The sequence below is a fragment of the Anas acuta genome, chromosome 3 (genome assembly GCF_963932015.1).
Source record: "Anas acuta chromosome 3, bAnaAcu1.1, whole genome shotgun sequence".
Lineage (NCBI taxonomy): Eukaryota > Metazoa > Chordata > Aves > Anseriformes > Anatidae > Anas > Anas acuta.
The window spans coordinates 48,619,440-48,635,956 of NC_088981.1; the positions used below are offsets into that span (position 1 = coordinate 48,619,440).

Consider the following 16,517-nt stretch of genomic DNA (forward strand, 5'->3'; position numbering starts at 1 on the left):
ATGCACAAGAGCAACTCTCTTGACTGCCTTGGGCTGCACAACTCCTAAGGTGAATTACTGTAATATTGATTTGGGTATGACCCTGAGTCCTTTTGAAAATGGGATTTAGAGGTATGTCTAATAATAATAATAAAAAAATAATATATATGTATATGTGATGATAATAAATAAAATTAACTAGATAGTTTAGATTGAAATGTCAGTGAAAACCAAGTAGCTAAGATTTTAATTGGGGTAGGAGAGTGAAGAAAAGCCTCTGACTTAAACAACAAATCTGTCTGAGAGAATTGAATTGAATTCAAGAGGTGACTTCAGTTCACATCCGATCCTCATTGCTATTTCAACCCAAAATAGCTGAATTGTATGCTGTTTTAAATTGGGTTAATATACACAGGCAGAGAACACAAATTAATGTGGCACAGAACACAAAAATACAAAAAGCAGCTAAGTGCTGAGAAGAAACTGGGAAGAGGACACAAGCAGCACTTTCAAGTTGGCAAGGAAGACCTGAATTTGGTGCTGGGGAAAAGGCTGTAGCAAGAGGAACAGTAAATCATGAGATCAGACAAAGTCTGGGCATGTAGGCACCTTTCCACACTTCCAATTAATGGTGCCCAAGCTCTTCTGGCAATACCACTAGGAACTTTGTGCATGAACCACAAAACATTTGAAGGTGTCACCTCCAGGCCTGTCACCCCAGGGAAGTTTCTGTGACACATGTGCGTTCACGGCACCGTGCCACTTGTGGAGCGACTTGTTGTGTCCACACTTGTTCACAAGCTTCTCCCTGGAGCATAAATCTGGAAGAAGCACTGCTGAGCCCATCCTTCACAGGAACTGTGCCAGGCAGCTTCCACGCACACTGCACAGTGGGCAAGCCCCATGTCCCTGCGTAGTACAAGTCTCCTTGACTGTGAAGAAAAATGTTTCTCTAAACCTATAGGAGTAATGCTATAGCTGAAAATTCAAGCCATTAGGCTTTAAATCAGACATTTGAAATGTTCAAATAATGAAACACAGTATTTGTCTTTAGACTGAAGCAGAAAAGTGGAATTACATCACTAAACACAACCTCATTTTACAGCATCTTTGACTGGCGACACTGTGCTCTCTTTTCTCAATGAAAAAGTAAATAAAAGGCCAAAGCATCTTGAATTTGCAGAGAAGGTCACCCTACCCACTTTGTTCCTTGAGGGCCATTGATTACTCTCTGTCCACTTGGTTTTCCATTATTACCAGGTAGTATTTTTCCATTTCCATTTTTTGTTGTAAGATTAGGCCTGCCATTGTAACCTGAAACAGAGAAGAAAATACACTATTCTGAAGAAAGCTGTGCATACTACATAGCACAACATAAATGCAAAGGAATGATGAATGTACTGTTAAGTGCAAATCGTGTGGAGGTATTTTACTGGTGCAGGTTATAAAATGACTCCCACTAGCAACTCCTAAGTTTTTGTTACAGTTGCAGATATTCAGGACTTCATCATTATAATGTGCCTCGGAACCTGTGTTCAATATTCAAACATTAAGCAACTGACCCAAGCTGTAACATCACTGCTGGATCTGAGTAGCCATACAAGACCCAATCCAGCAGCCCCCTTGCTTGCCATGTGCTGCAAAGGAGGTGGAAATGCTGCCAGTAAAATGCTTTGGGACTTTGTAAACATCTGGGGAGTGTGTTGACAGAAAAAAACATTATTAAACAGAACAACTTTCTTAACCAAACCTTACACAACGCTGCAGTGATGAACTGCAACAAGAGGGGATGGGAATTACCACCCTGTTGTTTACCTCTGAAAGGAATGGCTCTCCTCTAGCTACACAGAAGCACACAGCTCAGAACTGGAGAAGCTCTGCTACTGGCCTGCAGGCCCTCCAGCTCAGAAAGGGTAGTGATTTTCCCATCCTAGCTCAGAGACTTGCCTCCAGAAAATATACATGAAAGGATTATAGATAAATGAATCTTCCACAGCCATTGACCTCCTGACTCCATGGGTAGAGATAAGCTGGTGTCCTACCTCCATACAGAAAGCTTTTAAGCTTTCTTGCCACAAATCTCATCCTCCATGTTATAATTTAAGGTTCACTCCCATCTGAAGGCTCTGCAAGCTGGTGGACTTCCACAAAATATTGAACCTGACTAAAGCATAGCTAATAAGAAAGCACAGCCATATGATTCACGTGGGCTGGTTACATGATGATCATATTGCTAATCTTATAAAAAACTCAATTCAGCAAGGTTACTAGAACAAAGATAAGATACCTTGCCTATAAGGAGGTCTGACAAACTGCCGCTGCGAAGGGCTCCGTAGCCTGGAGTTCAGCAGTCGCTGGCGAGGGGACAGAGTGGAAGAAGAAACGGTTGGAGGAATGGTATGCGCTGTTGTAGATGCAGAAGGACGCGGCCAGACAAAGCTTGGTCTAGATGGGGTATGTTTGTTAGGGGAATGAGTAATTCGTGACACTATAGCAGAGCTGCCTGGTGATTCAGGAGAAGACATTTTTAATGTTGGAGTTTCTTCCTTCTCTTCCTCTTCAGATCTTAGTTTGTGAGGTAGAAGAGTGTCCATAGATTTCCTTGTATTGCTAGTGGTGTCATCATATGTGTTTTTGTTACCTCTAGAAACCGAAGGGGACCATTTTGCTGCCAAAGATGTGGGTTTCTCTTCCCCTTCTTTCTCATCATATTCACTGTAATAATCATCCTCTTCATTAGAAATTGACTGACGAGATTTAGAAGAGGAGGAAGGAACTTTTTGAGGAAGTTCAGTTTGGGACATTTTAGACGGCAACAGGCCATATTTTTTCTCTGTTTGGGACACTGTTCTTGTAGCAGCCCTAGATCGAGTAGGTAATGAAGGACGAGTTTGCCTTGAAGAAGTGGATGGCGGCCTTGAATTATACTGATTTTCTTTTGCTGTGTCACTGGCAGAACTGGAGTCTGGCTGAGTAAGTTTTGAATTGTAGGAAGATACCTGAGAACGTGGCTGCTGTTGCTTTGAGAGAGATGAGCTTGAGCTTCCCTGAGATGCAGGCAATCCCCTAGAAGAGGACACCTCTTTAGGAAACACAGAGCGGCTGCTGGCTCTGTCACTGCCTTCTGTTACATCCTCATCATCATCTTCCTGCAATTCTTCATTGCTCTGGGATAAGACAGGGGATGGGAGGCGCCGGCCCCTGGAATGCAGTAAGGAAGGACTGGTTTGTGCCTTCTGCAGAGGCTCTGAGCGGGAGGTCTTCTGAGATGGAAGATGAGAAGGGAATGTCTTTTTAGGCAAAGACACACTTGGTTTGGATCGAGCAAGGGTTTCTTTTACTTCTTGACTGTCCTGCTCTTCAAGCTTATGTTTAGAAAGAGGAGACTGCAAAGAATGCTTTTCTGGAGCTGTTACTCGACTTTGTTGCTCTTCTCCTGAGTCAGAGCGGGGTGACTTTTCACTCTGTGTCTCTCTGAGGTGAGAATCGGGATCAACATGAGAATTTCTTCTCTTCGAATAGATGGCTGAAGAAGACTGCCTGGAAGAGGGTAGAGAGGGATTGTGTGCAACATCTGGAAGTAAAGGGTTTTCATCTTGTGACTCCTCCCTGTAACTCTTATCCACATCCTTTCCATTAGATTTGGCACTGGTAGAGGAGCGAGAGTGAGGTGAAGAGTGACCAGAAACAGCAGACCTTGATGAAACCGCCACCGCTGCTAATTTTGAATCCTTCCATGTCCGAGAACTGGAGCCTGAGGGAAGCCTTGTTTGCTGTGACCTAGAACTGGGCTGTCCTGCTCTGCCCTCCGCTTCCTCACTGTCAAATTCATTATGACTGTCATGAGCACGGGAGTCTGTTGATTTGGAAAAGGGTTGGTGTGAATGACCTACAGACCCAGACCTACTTTGATGGCTTGGGACCACCTCCTGAGACACAGCAGACTGACGGTTTGATGGCAAAGCTAGGCGGCCAGGCTCTGAAGTTTTAGAAGGTACTTTCACCAGCACAGGATCTGGCTTTTCTTCCACATTACCAGCAAGATCATTATTCTTAGTAGGCAGAGAATGGGAAGAAGCTTTAGGAGAAGGCACATTAGCATTGCTTTGCCTCAGTTGCTTTGTTTCATTGTCTGTGTATTTAGGAACAGACGAGGCAGAAGAGCGCTGTGCTGAGGATGGTGACAGTGATGATGGCTCACGTTTCTCTGTGTTCACCTGCCGTGACACCTCTGATGTGTGGGTTCGAACAGGGGTCCTCCCTGCGGTAAGGACAGGATGGATTGTCCGACTGGGGGACACTGGTCTAACAACCCTCCTTTGATCCTCGGCTTTTGGTGGCATCGTTGCAGCTTCTTCGGATGAATTGTGATCGTCTGTCACTTCGGTGGACTGGAGATCAGATTCCAGCTCTTCTGTCTTTCTGGAAGGTAACTGAGATTTACTTAGGACCCCTCCTCGAGACAAGATTTTATTCTTGTATTCAGAAAGAAGACTCTTTTTATCACTAACACCAGGTGAACGAACAGATGACTGCTTAGAGGAAAGTGACGTCTGGACTTTTGAAGAAACAGAGGAAGTTTGAGAAGTAGATGAACCAGTATTCACAGTTTTTTTAGCCTCTGAATTGTCTTGAATATTTTTCTGTTGGTGAGCAACTGAATCTTCATTGGGAGCTGAAAAAAAAGTGTTTGTTCATAACAATACAAGAAGCACAAAAACTGACCAAGAAAATAAATCAGCCAAGTAGCAAGAATGAGACAACATCGGAACATATGAGACAAAATTTACTTCTGTACAAACCTATTTATATGGAATTATCATAACTTGGGTAAAACTTCAAGCAATTAAAATCAAATATCTAAAAGCAGGGACTACAACATGCTATCAGTGTAATCAAATCTTTAGCAGAATGTAGCCACATCAATGACATGGTTTTGCACCATCCCGTCTGGAATGCAGAGGAAGCTAAGAAGAGTAAATGAGAATGAACATAACTGGGCCCAAGAAAAAAATGGCAGACTAAGCAATTGGTGGGTGGCTGGTTCTTACCTGCTGGGATGGCGACACTGAAGGCTTTAGACTGAGGACCTGGTCCCCTCCTGTTTGCAGCACGAATTTTGAAAATATAGCGCTCCCCGGCCTGCAGACCATCTATTATGGCTGATGTTGTAGCTCCAGAGTAGGTGATGGACTTTGCTCCAAAAGGCTTGAGAGCGGGGGCGTATGAAAGAATGTATTCTGAAATGATTTGGCAGACGGTTGGAAGGAGGAAACTGAAAACAGTCCTGTTTCCAGCGGACAGACTGTATGGGTAGGATGAATTAGAACGTGCATTACTAAAATTAATACACTAGCAATGCACGCTGAGTCAACAGCTGGAGTATAAAGACATGAATGATTATATATATATTGGTAAGTTGAATAAATATTTCTTCATCTTAGAAGGAAGAAAAAAAACAACAAACAAATCGTGTTATTGAGCTAACAGCTGAGACAGAATATGTTAGCTATACCTCTGCAAAATACATAGACAACAATCCCCATCAGTGTGAAGAGTCACCAATAAGAGCAGGATGACAGCCATGCATTCCAGAGAAGGCCTGGGGGAACATGAGAAAGTTACAGTACCAACTACTGCATGGTTTGGTGTGCTGCACCAGGAGGCCATTTATTGTTTCTGGACACTGACCAATGAAGGAAAAAAAAGAAAAAAGGGAAGAAAAAAAAAAAAAAAAAGCTCTGAAAAAATTAACTGCCCCAAATCAAAAACAGAAGAAAGCTAGAAAGCTAAAAAAAGAAAATGTTCTGGAGGTAGAAAACATATATGAACACTGCCAGGAAAATATGAACTGCCCTACTGCCCATGGAAATCCAGTCTGGAGGACAGTGCAAATGTTGGGTAGATTGCAGCTCACTACAGTTGGAGTACCTGTGCTGTTACAACCAACAGAGCCTGAGAAGACGTTAGGATTCCCAGGGGAAAGAAAAACTTCATACTTACTGATTAGTTACTGTGACATCTGCAATCAGCAAGACATGATCCAGAGAACATTCTTGCAAAACGTAACTTCTTCATAATGGTGGATAACCCACAATCATGTTGCTGACTGTAGCAATGTGAACAGCAAATAATAAAGTTTAAAATTTTTCTTTCCCATGGCAACTCTTTGGATGAAGATCAAAATGGCATATTCACATATTTATCTTTCAAAACACCAGTATTAAAATCAGGTGACATTACTAATGACCATTAATTACTTTCTCGGCCTACATTTCCAACACAGCCTTGACACAGCTCTAACTGCACTGCATTTTGAGATCCTAGCTGTGCAAAAGCAGCTCTGCCAGTCCACTAGGGTGAAACTCTACCAGCTCTAAAACAGCTCTAAATAAATCATATACAGTGCTAGAGCCTGAGGGGTGTCCCCATGAAAGCACCAAAGCAATTTTATCATGTGAGCAATATTACTGCAGACAAATACAAGTGTTTCCAGCTGAGCCTTTACTTTGAGGGGTTTCTGCACTGGGGTTTTAGCTGTCATCTACAGCAGGTAAAATCCATGCCTTGATGATCGAGGCTTTTATTCAGAAAGGACTTCCATAAGGAAATAACAGCACTAGATGTTACCAACCGGTAGCAATATAACCTCTGTCCAACAACATTACAGCTTTTGCTGTCAGACAGCACTGTGTTTAACTACAGCAGGTGACAAGCACCCCTGCACAGGCAGCAAAACATAGCCTCATCGCCACTTAAACTCGCCCTGCTCTCACCTTTCAGTTCAGGGTTACAGTGATACCTGTGCACCTCGTTCACTTTGCACAGGGAGGGATATCTCAGACTTCCCTAGGGGTAAGGCATAACTGTGTGCATGAAGAGGAGTTTTCTCCTTACACCCTCAAAGAGACATATCTCAGAGTGCAGGTAAGACCTTAGCCACATGCGAGACTCCTTGTCTTTTGAAGCCTCTGTAAGAGGCACTGGTATCAGACCGAAACAGGGTTTTGAAAATAAATTCCAAGTGAATGGCCAGATATCTCTAGAAAATAACAACACCATTATGAACTGGGAACTTTTTTTTTTTCATCTGAAAATGAGACTATATTCATTGCATTAAAAAATAACATCATCAAAATCAAGAAGAAAGGCACATCAACATACAAATGTATTTACTGCTCAGTCAAAAAATAAAAACAAAACAAACACACAAACAAAAAACCCCACACTGGTTGTATTAGAAGGCATCATGAACTTTGGATTTGATTTTTTTGTTTGCTTGATTTAGGATGCAGAGATGTTTTAATTACACAGGCACTGGTGTTACTGCTGGTAGCTTTCAAATGGTTACTGGATTGCAATTTCTCCACCACTTTAACATGTGATATAAGCATGTAAAAGGGCAGGGTTGAAAAAAAACAAAAGAACAAAAAGACAAAAATTCCAAGACAAAAAGATTATCACGTGCTATCAAAATGACTATGAAGTGCTAATGGTGGTTTAACTTAGCCAGTATAAATATTATGCCGTTTATTTAGTTTAAAAATAAGGCTTCTCCTGTAATACTTCATACCCAATGAAAACATAATGATATATTAGGTACATAAAAGTGTTCAGCCCTTAAATATCAGGTATCTTAAAGTAATTGCCCTGTGTGAATCATCTAACATATGGATAAATATGGACAAAGGGTCACAGACTGCTCAAAATTAGGAGCAGATTTTAAATTTCAGATAATGTCCCTGCATGACCCAACTTTAAGAAATAATGATTCTTGGACAGAATTGCAGCTCCATTGAAGTGATTGGCAAGATTCCTATGGACTTCAAAGAGGAAGGAATTCCACCACTGCCTTAGAGAATGCATACAGTAGGTCTTTTATGTGGACACGGTATATTCCCCTCCAAGCTCATGGTTTTTGTAAAGTCTGAGATGCGACAGTGCTGATAAGGCACCTCCAAAAACCTGTGTAACTGGAGAACACAGTCCCATCAATCAATGGAGAATGGGAGCAGCCAAAAATCCTGGCTATTCCTTTTTGGAGGGAAAAAAAGGGGGAAAAAATCCCCCCATCCCCCTCCCCCCCCCCTTTTTTTTTAAATAAATCTATGCAAGTGAATAGCCACTGACAAATTGTCTTTACATCCACATATGATAATGCTACACTGCACAAACCTTATGTGTGAAATCTGCTGAAACCACTGTTTCTTCTTGCTTTATAAGCAGAAGCTTTCCTTCCACAATAAACTAGAAATAAAACACAATATAAACCCACTCACTTTCTTGGCAACTACCCAACCCTTCCTAGTTTACTTCTCTGCCTAACTTAAAAAATCTTTGGTAAACATCCTTCTGGAGCTTCATTTCAACTTGCTTATTAACGAAGAAGAGGTAAGTCTGCATGCGTGATGCCCCAGGAAGATTTGTGACATCCCAGGCACAAGGTGCTAGTTTCCCAGCAGCACAGTAGAGTAACTGAAGCTGGGCTGGAAACAAGGAGATCCTACTTGGGTGTAAGACACTACCAACCAAAAAAGTTCCGGCACAGTCAGCGTTTCCAGCTTGTGGCAGAGCAGCAATCAGGTTTTGAGAAGACCAGCTCCTTGTGGGGGTTAAAAACCAAGAATGATGACTTACCTTTGACTTTTCCTTCACTCTCTGGGAGAGCATCCCAGGATGCTGCTACAGAGGTTGGTTTGCCCTTTAATGGCCAAACATCCAGATTTTCAGGTGCACTGGCAGGAGCTGTGAAATACCATACCCAGAAAAGGCAAGTAAGAAAGACTGACCCATACAGCACATGCTTCCTGCTCCTTCTCACAGCAGAACTGCCTATATGGTCATTTGAAAGACAAATGTGAAGTACATACACGGCTCAGGTCCATGCATGCCCATATTGCATTTCTACATCAGACTTTGGTTGTGAAGTTTTGGTCCATACTTTCAGGGACAGGCTGTCTGTATGAGACTGCTACCAGGGTTCAGGAGGAAATACACAATTCAGTCATCATGGACTACTTCCCTATATCAAAGGCGCTCCAAGGCTTCTTCTGGGGAGGCAGAATGAAATTTTGCTGCCCACGCAGAGGGACAGCAGCCGTGCTGCTGCTCCCAAAGGAAGGAGCAAACACAGCTGCAGGGGGCCAAGCTGCTGAACACAGCAATCAATCTCCCCTGCTCTCATCCCTCCACAGGAGCAGCAGATTGAGCAGCAGATTTTTTTATTTATTTTTTAATACATACCCGCCTCTGGGGTTCGCTGGTAAACAGACACACTCCATTTGCCTTCCTTTTCTCCGTCCAAGATCTGAACGGCAAACTCGTACATGGTGTCTGGTGCCAGGTTCTCCACCAGCGCCCGCCGGTTGGACACCTGCTTGTAATCCCACCTTGCCGATTCCCCCTTTTCGCGATAACGAACGCTGTACTGCCTGGCGTTAGAAATACACAAGCACAGAAATTCACTCATCAAAAACTTTAGCAGGACCAGAGGGAGAGCAGACAGCCCCAGGGAGCCCAGCCCCACATTGCTGCCCAGTCCCCATTCCAAGGTGAGCACCTCCAGTGCCAGCCTCGCCTGTGCAGGCTCACTGAGTCTGACTGCATTCACCCCACAGGGCTGACTGCTCCTCCCAGCCTCCTGCTGAAAACACCCCTTCCCACAGGGGAAGCTGCAGTGCTTTCCAAACCAAGCTGGGCATCTCAGGAGGCTCCATGCCTCCATCCCACAGATGTGGCCAGCTGGATAGAAGCCCCTCACTCCTAGAGCAGCACTGGTGGCTCAGTTCCCACGTGCTGGCCCAGATAATAACCTCCACAATGAAACGGAGAGCATCTAATGTGACCACCTCTCTTGCAGGCAGTTCAGCCTCAGGTTGTGCAGGCCTTCGCTGTTCCCAGGCTAAGCAGCACAGCCCAGCACTTTTAGGTCTTTGGCAGTTTCCGGCCCATCTCTGTTTGTTTTGGTCTCCAGCCAGTGCGGTGTGAGGCCATCAGCCATGTTCTCCTGCTCATGGGAGACCATGACTTGCTCAGCTACGGCTGTATGGAGTTTGTGCAGGGTCTGAGGATGCAGGGGGCACTGGAGATGTACATCACCCCCACCTAGCCATTCCAGGTTTCTCTGAAGCATCCCCTACCAGCCACTGTCACTGGTACCTTCAGATTTCTGTGCCCTAAGTTAAGTTGTTCCCATAACCAACCATCGTTAAATAAATGCAAAATTGATCAGAAGTGCACTGACAGAAGTTCACCTCTAGTATCTGTTCAGAAAAGGAAACATGGGGCTAACTACCTATTTGCTGCAGCCCTCTGCTTTTCGTACAGTGGGTCTGTCCAAGCAACGAGCACAGACTGAGAGGACATAACCCGAACAGTTATGTCCTGTGCCACCTCCACCTCTTCCTCCTCTGAAATGGGAAAATAAAACAGCACATCAATAACAAGAATATTGGAGATCTCAATTAAAATAAAATAATAATAAAAAAAAACACACAGTAATACACATTACAATAGGCAGACAGCACAGATGTATAGCAAAGGTGACAGCAGTGAAAAGCAAGTACTTTTCATTACTGATGGTACCTCATGACAATGTAATTTCTTCTGTTAGCTGTCTGCTTACAGGACCAGAGTACTAATTATTCTACAGACCTTAAATATTTTACTAATTCTCAAACTGTTACATACAGTTTCTCTTTGACCTCTGCTACAGTATGTAACACTTTCCTTCCAAAAGGAAATGAACACTTTAGCTGACCATGTTGACTGGAAAACAACCCTGTAGATAATGGTGCAGAGATGTGACGAGAAGACACTCAGATTTGGAGATCCTGTCTTTGATTTAGTCAAGCTTTCTCATGCAGTTATTGAAGTGCATAATGTTTGCCAATAGCTACAGCAAAGAAAGTCAAGAAAAAAAAAAAAAGAGAGAGAAAAGCAGCAAAACCCCAACCGCATTGCCGAATTCTATCATTTTATTCATTTAATACTGCTTGAATTACAGAAGCAGAGACATTCATGAAGCTCTTTAACCCACACAGAAAAGCTCTAGCACTTTCAATTAAAAATCAAAGCTGTCTCATTTCATTCAAATGTCTCCAAGAATTGACAGCTGATGTGAAAGAAGCATACCTGTGACTTTCCTTTTAGTTAAAGATGACCTATAGACAGGTTGACTTCGTCCTTGGGTGTTCCGTGATGGCAGCGAAACAACATGAACTGATTCAGAGGCTGTACATACAGGGGAAAAAAAGAGAGGCTTTCCTTAGCCTTTATCATGGTAAATAAAAATCAGTCTTTTCAGGTAGAAACCTATTTGATTCTTGTCTGAGATACAAGAAGAGAAGTAGTTTATTTAGATTCATATCATTTATCTCAGAGATTTCAACATGCATACAATAAGAACAATCAAGTTGATATTTTAGTAGCAGGGAAGCAAATTATTAACATGAAATACAGCAGTACAAGGGTCCTGTATTCTAGGTTTGAGTTCCTCTCCTGTTAATTTGATTATTTAAAAACATTTGTTCTCCCTCTTGACAGTATAAAAGAAGTGAAAATCAGAAGTATATGCTTAAAAACAGGTTACACAGTATTTCTTCATAAAGATCAAGTATGTTACTGAATTTTCACTAAATCCATGACAAAACAAACAAAACAAAACAAAATAGCAGTACGTAACACCTGGGGACATCCACAGCCTGAAGCAACTCAGAGCAGGATGAATGTGTTAGCAATAGCAGTGACAGAAAACACAGCAACCAGGCACCATGGAGGGGCTCAGACCATGGCAGTACTGGATAGCCAACACAACATTTGCACAGACATGGAAGCACTGGCACCTACAGTGCATCTCTTTCCAGAGCTGGTCTTGGCAGAGCAAGATGAAAAAGTTAGTACTAGGGAAGGGATGAGCAATAACTGAGAGATCGCTGTTCAGAAAGGGTGTGAATAACTGACAGGTGGCCGAGTTCTCTCTCTTTGGACAAACCAAGATAGAGATGTTCTTTTTACACATAACTGACAAAGCAGAAGAGGAAATAGATATTTATATTACAAAGCCAGGAATTCTGGCAGCCACGTGTGATTTTGGAACCATCACCAATTTTGTAATCCAAGACCAGACTGTCTGCGGGATGGGCTTCCAGCATGCAGGAGAGATTTTCAGAGAAAGAAGTTTAACCTTGAGCAAACGCATCCAAGAAGCAAAAAGCAGAGGAAACTTCCAGAAAGACGATCAAAGTAAGAGTCATGAGTGCAGACCCAGAGCCCACTCAGGCTAGAGAAGCTCACAAGACAGAGAGAGATAAGAGGGGAATGACACAAACAGAACAAAAAGAAATGCTCAGCCTCTGGAGAAATAAAGTTGTTACAAACCCCATTGCTACAGTTAGCTGGAAATCCTTTAGGTTGAGGGCACGTTATCTAGTGGAGGAGTGCAAACCATCACAGCAGAGAAGACAGGACAGGACAGGAAGCACAGAAGAGGCCAACCTGACTCTCAGGAGCCTGCAGTGACCAGGACCTCAAGAAGGAACAGGAGAAAACATGGACACACAAACATAACACTGGTATGGAGTCCATGAAATGGTTTTGCTGGTAAACGCTGATACATTAAATTAAAGCATTAACTTTTTCTGCACTGGTCAGAAATAATGCAGAAACACAGTTTTTAAGAAGAGGACAAGAAACAGTGGATTTGAGAGGTGCCCCACCTCATGCAAGGACCTACAAGCTATGCCTCTTCTTCTCTGCCCTTCCCCTGAGCACAATTAGAGAAAACATTTTCATTTGTAAGAAGAAATCATTCTGACGACTACAATAATGTGATCTATGACCACCTAGCAGCAACAGGCAGCAACAGAAGACTGACTGCTTTTTGCCTGGAGAGCAGCCTTCTCAGATAGGGCAAGTGAAACCAAAGAACAAATCGATGGGGTGATAACCAAGGGCAGTCTGGCATCAACTCACATAGATGATATCAGAGCAATCTGGCTCACCTAGTTTCCTTGCTTCCTGGTTTTGTCGCTCTTGCAGCAGCGGAGCGTAACTCATCCTTCGGCTGCTCTCTCCATACCCCCGGAGGTGACCCTGGGATCTGCTGCGTGGACCCCTGAAGCCCGCTCCATAAGGTGGCTTCCACCGAAAGGAAAACCTGCCATCAGGAGACTGTGCACGCACTCTCAGAGGTCTGTTTGGCATGTCCTTCTCTTCAAAAAAACAAGCAAACACACACAAAACCCACCACAGTTATTATGAAGCACGTGACATGTACAGCCGCCCACATATTTCTGCTGCAAACACATCTATGAAATATCATCAGAACAAAGGGTATAATTTTATAGTGTCCTAATTTTGCTATAAAACCCAATGCAGTAACAAGTTTTCCAAGTGGGATGCACAATATTCAACAGGGACTTTTCCCAGGCACTTCAGACAGACTGGCGCAAGACACACAAAGTGAACACATACTGTAATACAAAAACTCCTGCCAGAAACTGGGGTTGTCTTGCAGCTTTCCTGTTTTAATCTTTCCCCATTTTTTATAATTCCCTTTTCCATAGTTCAGGCACACAAGTACATTTTTTTTTTCTGGCAAGTGCTAAAGGTCAGTGAAAAATTAAGCACAGAACCATTTCACTATTTTTAAACTTGACTTTAGACAGTAATCTACATTAAAAGCACGTTCTCTTCTCCCAAACCCATTGCTAATGACTCATATTCATCAGGTCTGTCCTGCACATGCCTCTCCTCTTGACTTCACAAAGTCCCGTCATATGAACCCTTGAGCATCCCACACCCTAACTTGCCAAATGGCTTGCATGAGGTACCTGTTAGCAGCGCTCTTTTAGGAAGTGAAAATAAAGCAAGGATTGCTCAAGCAGCTAGGTTGCTTGTACTCAAACCCTCTCACTTGCTGGCTAAGCCAGTGACTGCAACCACAGCAATGGCAGAACAAGAGCCTGGGATGGCACCTGGACAGACAACAACGCACCAAAGTATCCGTGGCCAGAGGAGGAGTGAGATTGTCTTTCCAGCACCAGTTTGGGAGTTTGTACCTATTACAGCACTTATATTACATTACTTTAACTATGTATTGATGCCTACATGTCCCCACATACACAAAAAGCAGGTCCTTTTCTAATGTTTCTGCTTAGTGACAGCTTCTATAATCAATCTGTTCACTGGGTCTTGATCTGCTGACAAAAAGTTGCATCTTCTTACACACTACCAATAAACATTCTTCTATTAATTCATCCTTTGGAAAGGACCACAGTGACTCTCAAAGCTGTTTGCAGAGCTCCTTTTGAAATCTCTGTAGGAATCGCAAGGTTTCAGTGCCAAACAGGTATATAACACAAGCAGAGAACAGCACGCTCCCAGGTAACTCTGCTTTTTCTACCTAAAGCAGCTCAGCATGGTAAATTTTGTCATTTTATTTTGCCTGCAGAGAGGCAGATCATCAATTTAAACATACAGACTTCAGCAGCCCCTCTGTGTTGGCTGCTCCTCGCCAGACCAACAAAACGAGGCCATTATAAACCCAGAGCAATCAGCCAGCTCAACCAGTTTTACAGACGCTTTGTGTTGCCGGAGCAATGTATATTACCCATATCACAGCAGTGGATCTGTCCCGAAGTGTTTAATAAAATGTTTTTCTCTATACAATAAACATGGTTGCTTTCATGAGGCTCCCTGCCCACTTTTCAAGGAACATTCAGTCACACGCTATTAATCACCTGCTCCACACAGTTTCTTTTTCTTGCTTTTCTGAGCAACTGCTCAGCACAGATTTCAGAAGCCTGGTAGTCACTGACCATGCAGGCAGCAGCTTTCATTCACAACACCACCATGGAGAACTGAACGATGGTAAAATTCAAGGTGGAAGGGATCCTTGGAGGTCTCCTGCCAACCCTTCTGCTCAAAGATAGACCATCCACAACACTGTGCAAGACCAGCCCTGGTTCTCCCTAGCTCAGTCTCCATGGGTGGAGACTGCACAGCCTCCCTGCAGACCTGCTCCAGCGTTACACCAGTTGCCTAGAGTAGAAGTATTTCCAAACATCCAACCCAAACCTCCCAGACTGCAACCTGTGGCTGCTGCCCAGTACACGTGTGGCCTGACACCACCAAGAAGTTGCTTTCTTGTAGCCCTCATTCAAGCAGCAGCTGGCTGTGATGGGATGTCCCCTCACCCTCCTCCTGGCCAGACTGGACCAGCCCTGCTCCCAGAGCCTCTCCTGGCAGCCCACGTGCTGTCGGCAGCCACCACCTCCCCACATTTCAACATTCACACCAAACCAGGGTCCCACTGAATGCCAAGAGCCCATGGACCCGGGGTGGCAGGGAGGGATGCGGCAGCCCATCAACTCTGATTTGGCAGTCAGTCACAGCTTCCAGCTGGAATTAAAAGAGAATTGTAAGGGACAAAGGATACAAAAGGAGCTAGCCCAGCCAGAAAGCCATATGGCAAGCGTTCAATTTAAAACAAATGTGGCTTTAGGCAGAGAAGTTTATCGGCACTAATGCTGAATGAAGCGGATCAGCAGAGGATTTAAAATCAGTGCTTCCTAAGGATTCAATTACTTTCCTCACTGTAGCACCACACTTTACTGCCTGTAGTTCCTACTTCACTAGTTAGCTCCACTTTTTACTTATCTTTTCTTGTTACAGTTTGACTGGCATGAAAGCATCTAGGACAGAGCTATGAGAAAGTGGTTTAGACAGCTTTGATGGTAAATGCTGACCCATCAGACCCAGGTTTTTTGTGTGAACTATGTGCCAGTCTTGACAAGAAAGTGATTTTCCATTAAAAACAAAGAGCAGCAGAATGAAACTTGCCCACCCTGCTGTAGCCCATAGCCTGGGAGCCAACAGCCCGACTCAGGATGTGGCTGAACGCCTTGACCTCAGTCACAGAGGAAGGTGAAGCTGGGCTTTCTCTGTCCCATACAAGCACCTGCAGCGCTGCTGTCCCAAAGGGCTCAGCTGCACACCACAGAGCCAGCACTCTCCACCAGCGAGGACATTTCCCACTCATTAAGTCCCCATGGGACAGCAAGTCACTGCTTCCTGCTGCTGCAGCCCCCACATCCAAGCACTCTCCAGCTCCTCTCATCCTGACTCCATCAAGTAGCACAAATTTCAATGAGAAGGACTGTGGAGGCTGAGCTCCACTGAGCCCTAAGTGCCATAGTTTGGTCCTGCTGGCCAGGATCATTTATCTTTACAAAAACAAACAAAAAACCTATGACATTGGAAAACAAAACAAAACAAAACATTGTCCTAAACAAGCAATATTCATTGGGGCAGGCAGGGAGAAGGACAAAAGGGAAGAAATAAATCTGGTGCATCATTCTAAGTCATTCATTTCCCAAAGTAGCCCTTCCTGTGGGGACCCTGAACTCCCCAGGAACAACGGACTAAAACAATTCACAGCTCATGAAAAAATAATTTAATGATGCTCTCACTACAGGTCAAGCACTATGAGGACACATCCCATGACCTTCCTCTGTCACTAGGATCCCTTCCATTGC

At 43.7% G+C, this 16,517-nt stretch overlaps 1 protein-coding gene across 1 annotated transcript in view; it reads right to left on the reverse strand.

The window, feature by feature from the left end:
* FNDC1 (fibronectin type III domain containing 1) overlaps positions 1–16,517 on the reverse strand; it is a 64,943-nt gene that overhangs the window by 26,282 nt on the left and 22,144 nt on the right. Inside the window, exons 2-9 of the mRNA XM_068676994.1 lie at positions 12,981–13,190; positions 11,113–11,211; positions 10,274–10,388; positions 9,223–9,410; positions 8,617–8,724; positions 5,031–5,219; positions 2,267–4,654; positions 1,178–1,293 (exon numbers count right to left, since the gene is read on the reverse strand). Of these exons, the coding sequence (XP_068533095.1) occupies positions 1,178–1,293; positions 2,267–4,654; positions 5,031–5,219; positions 8,617–8,724; positions 9,223–9,410; positions 10,274–10,388; positions 11,113–11,211; positions 12,981–13,190 (3,413 nt within the window). The remainder of the gene's footprint in view (positions 1–1,177; positions 1,294–2,266; positions 4,655–5,030; positions 5,220–8,616; positions 8,725–9,222; positions 9,411–10,273; positions 10,389–11,112; positions 11,212–12,980; positions 13,191–16,517) is intronic.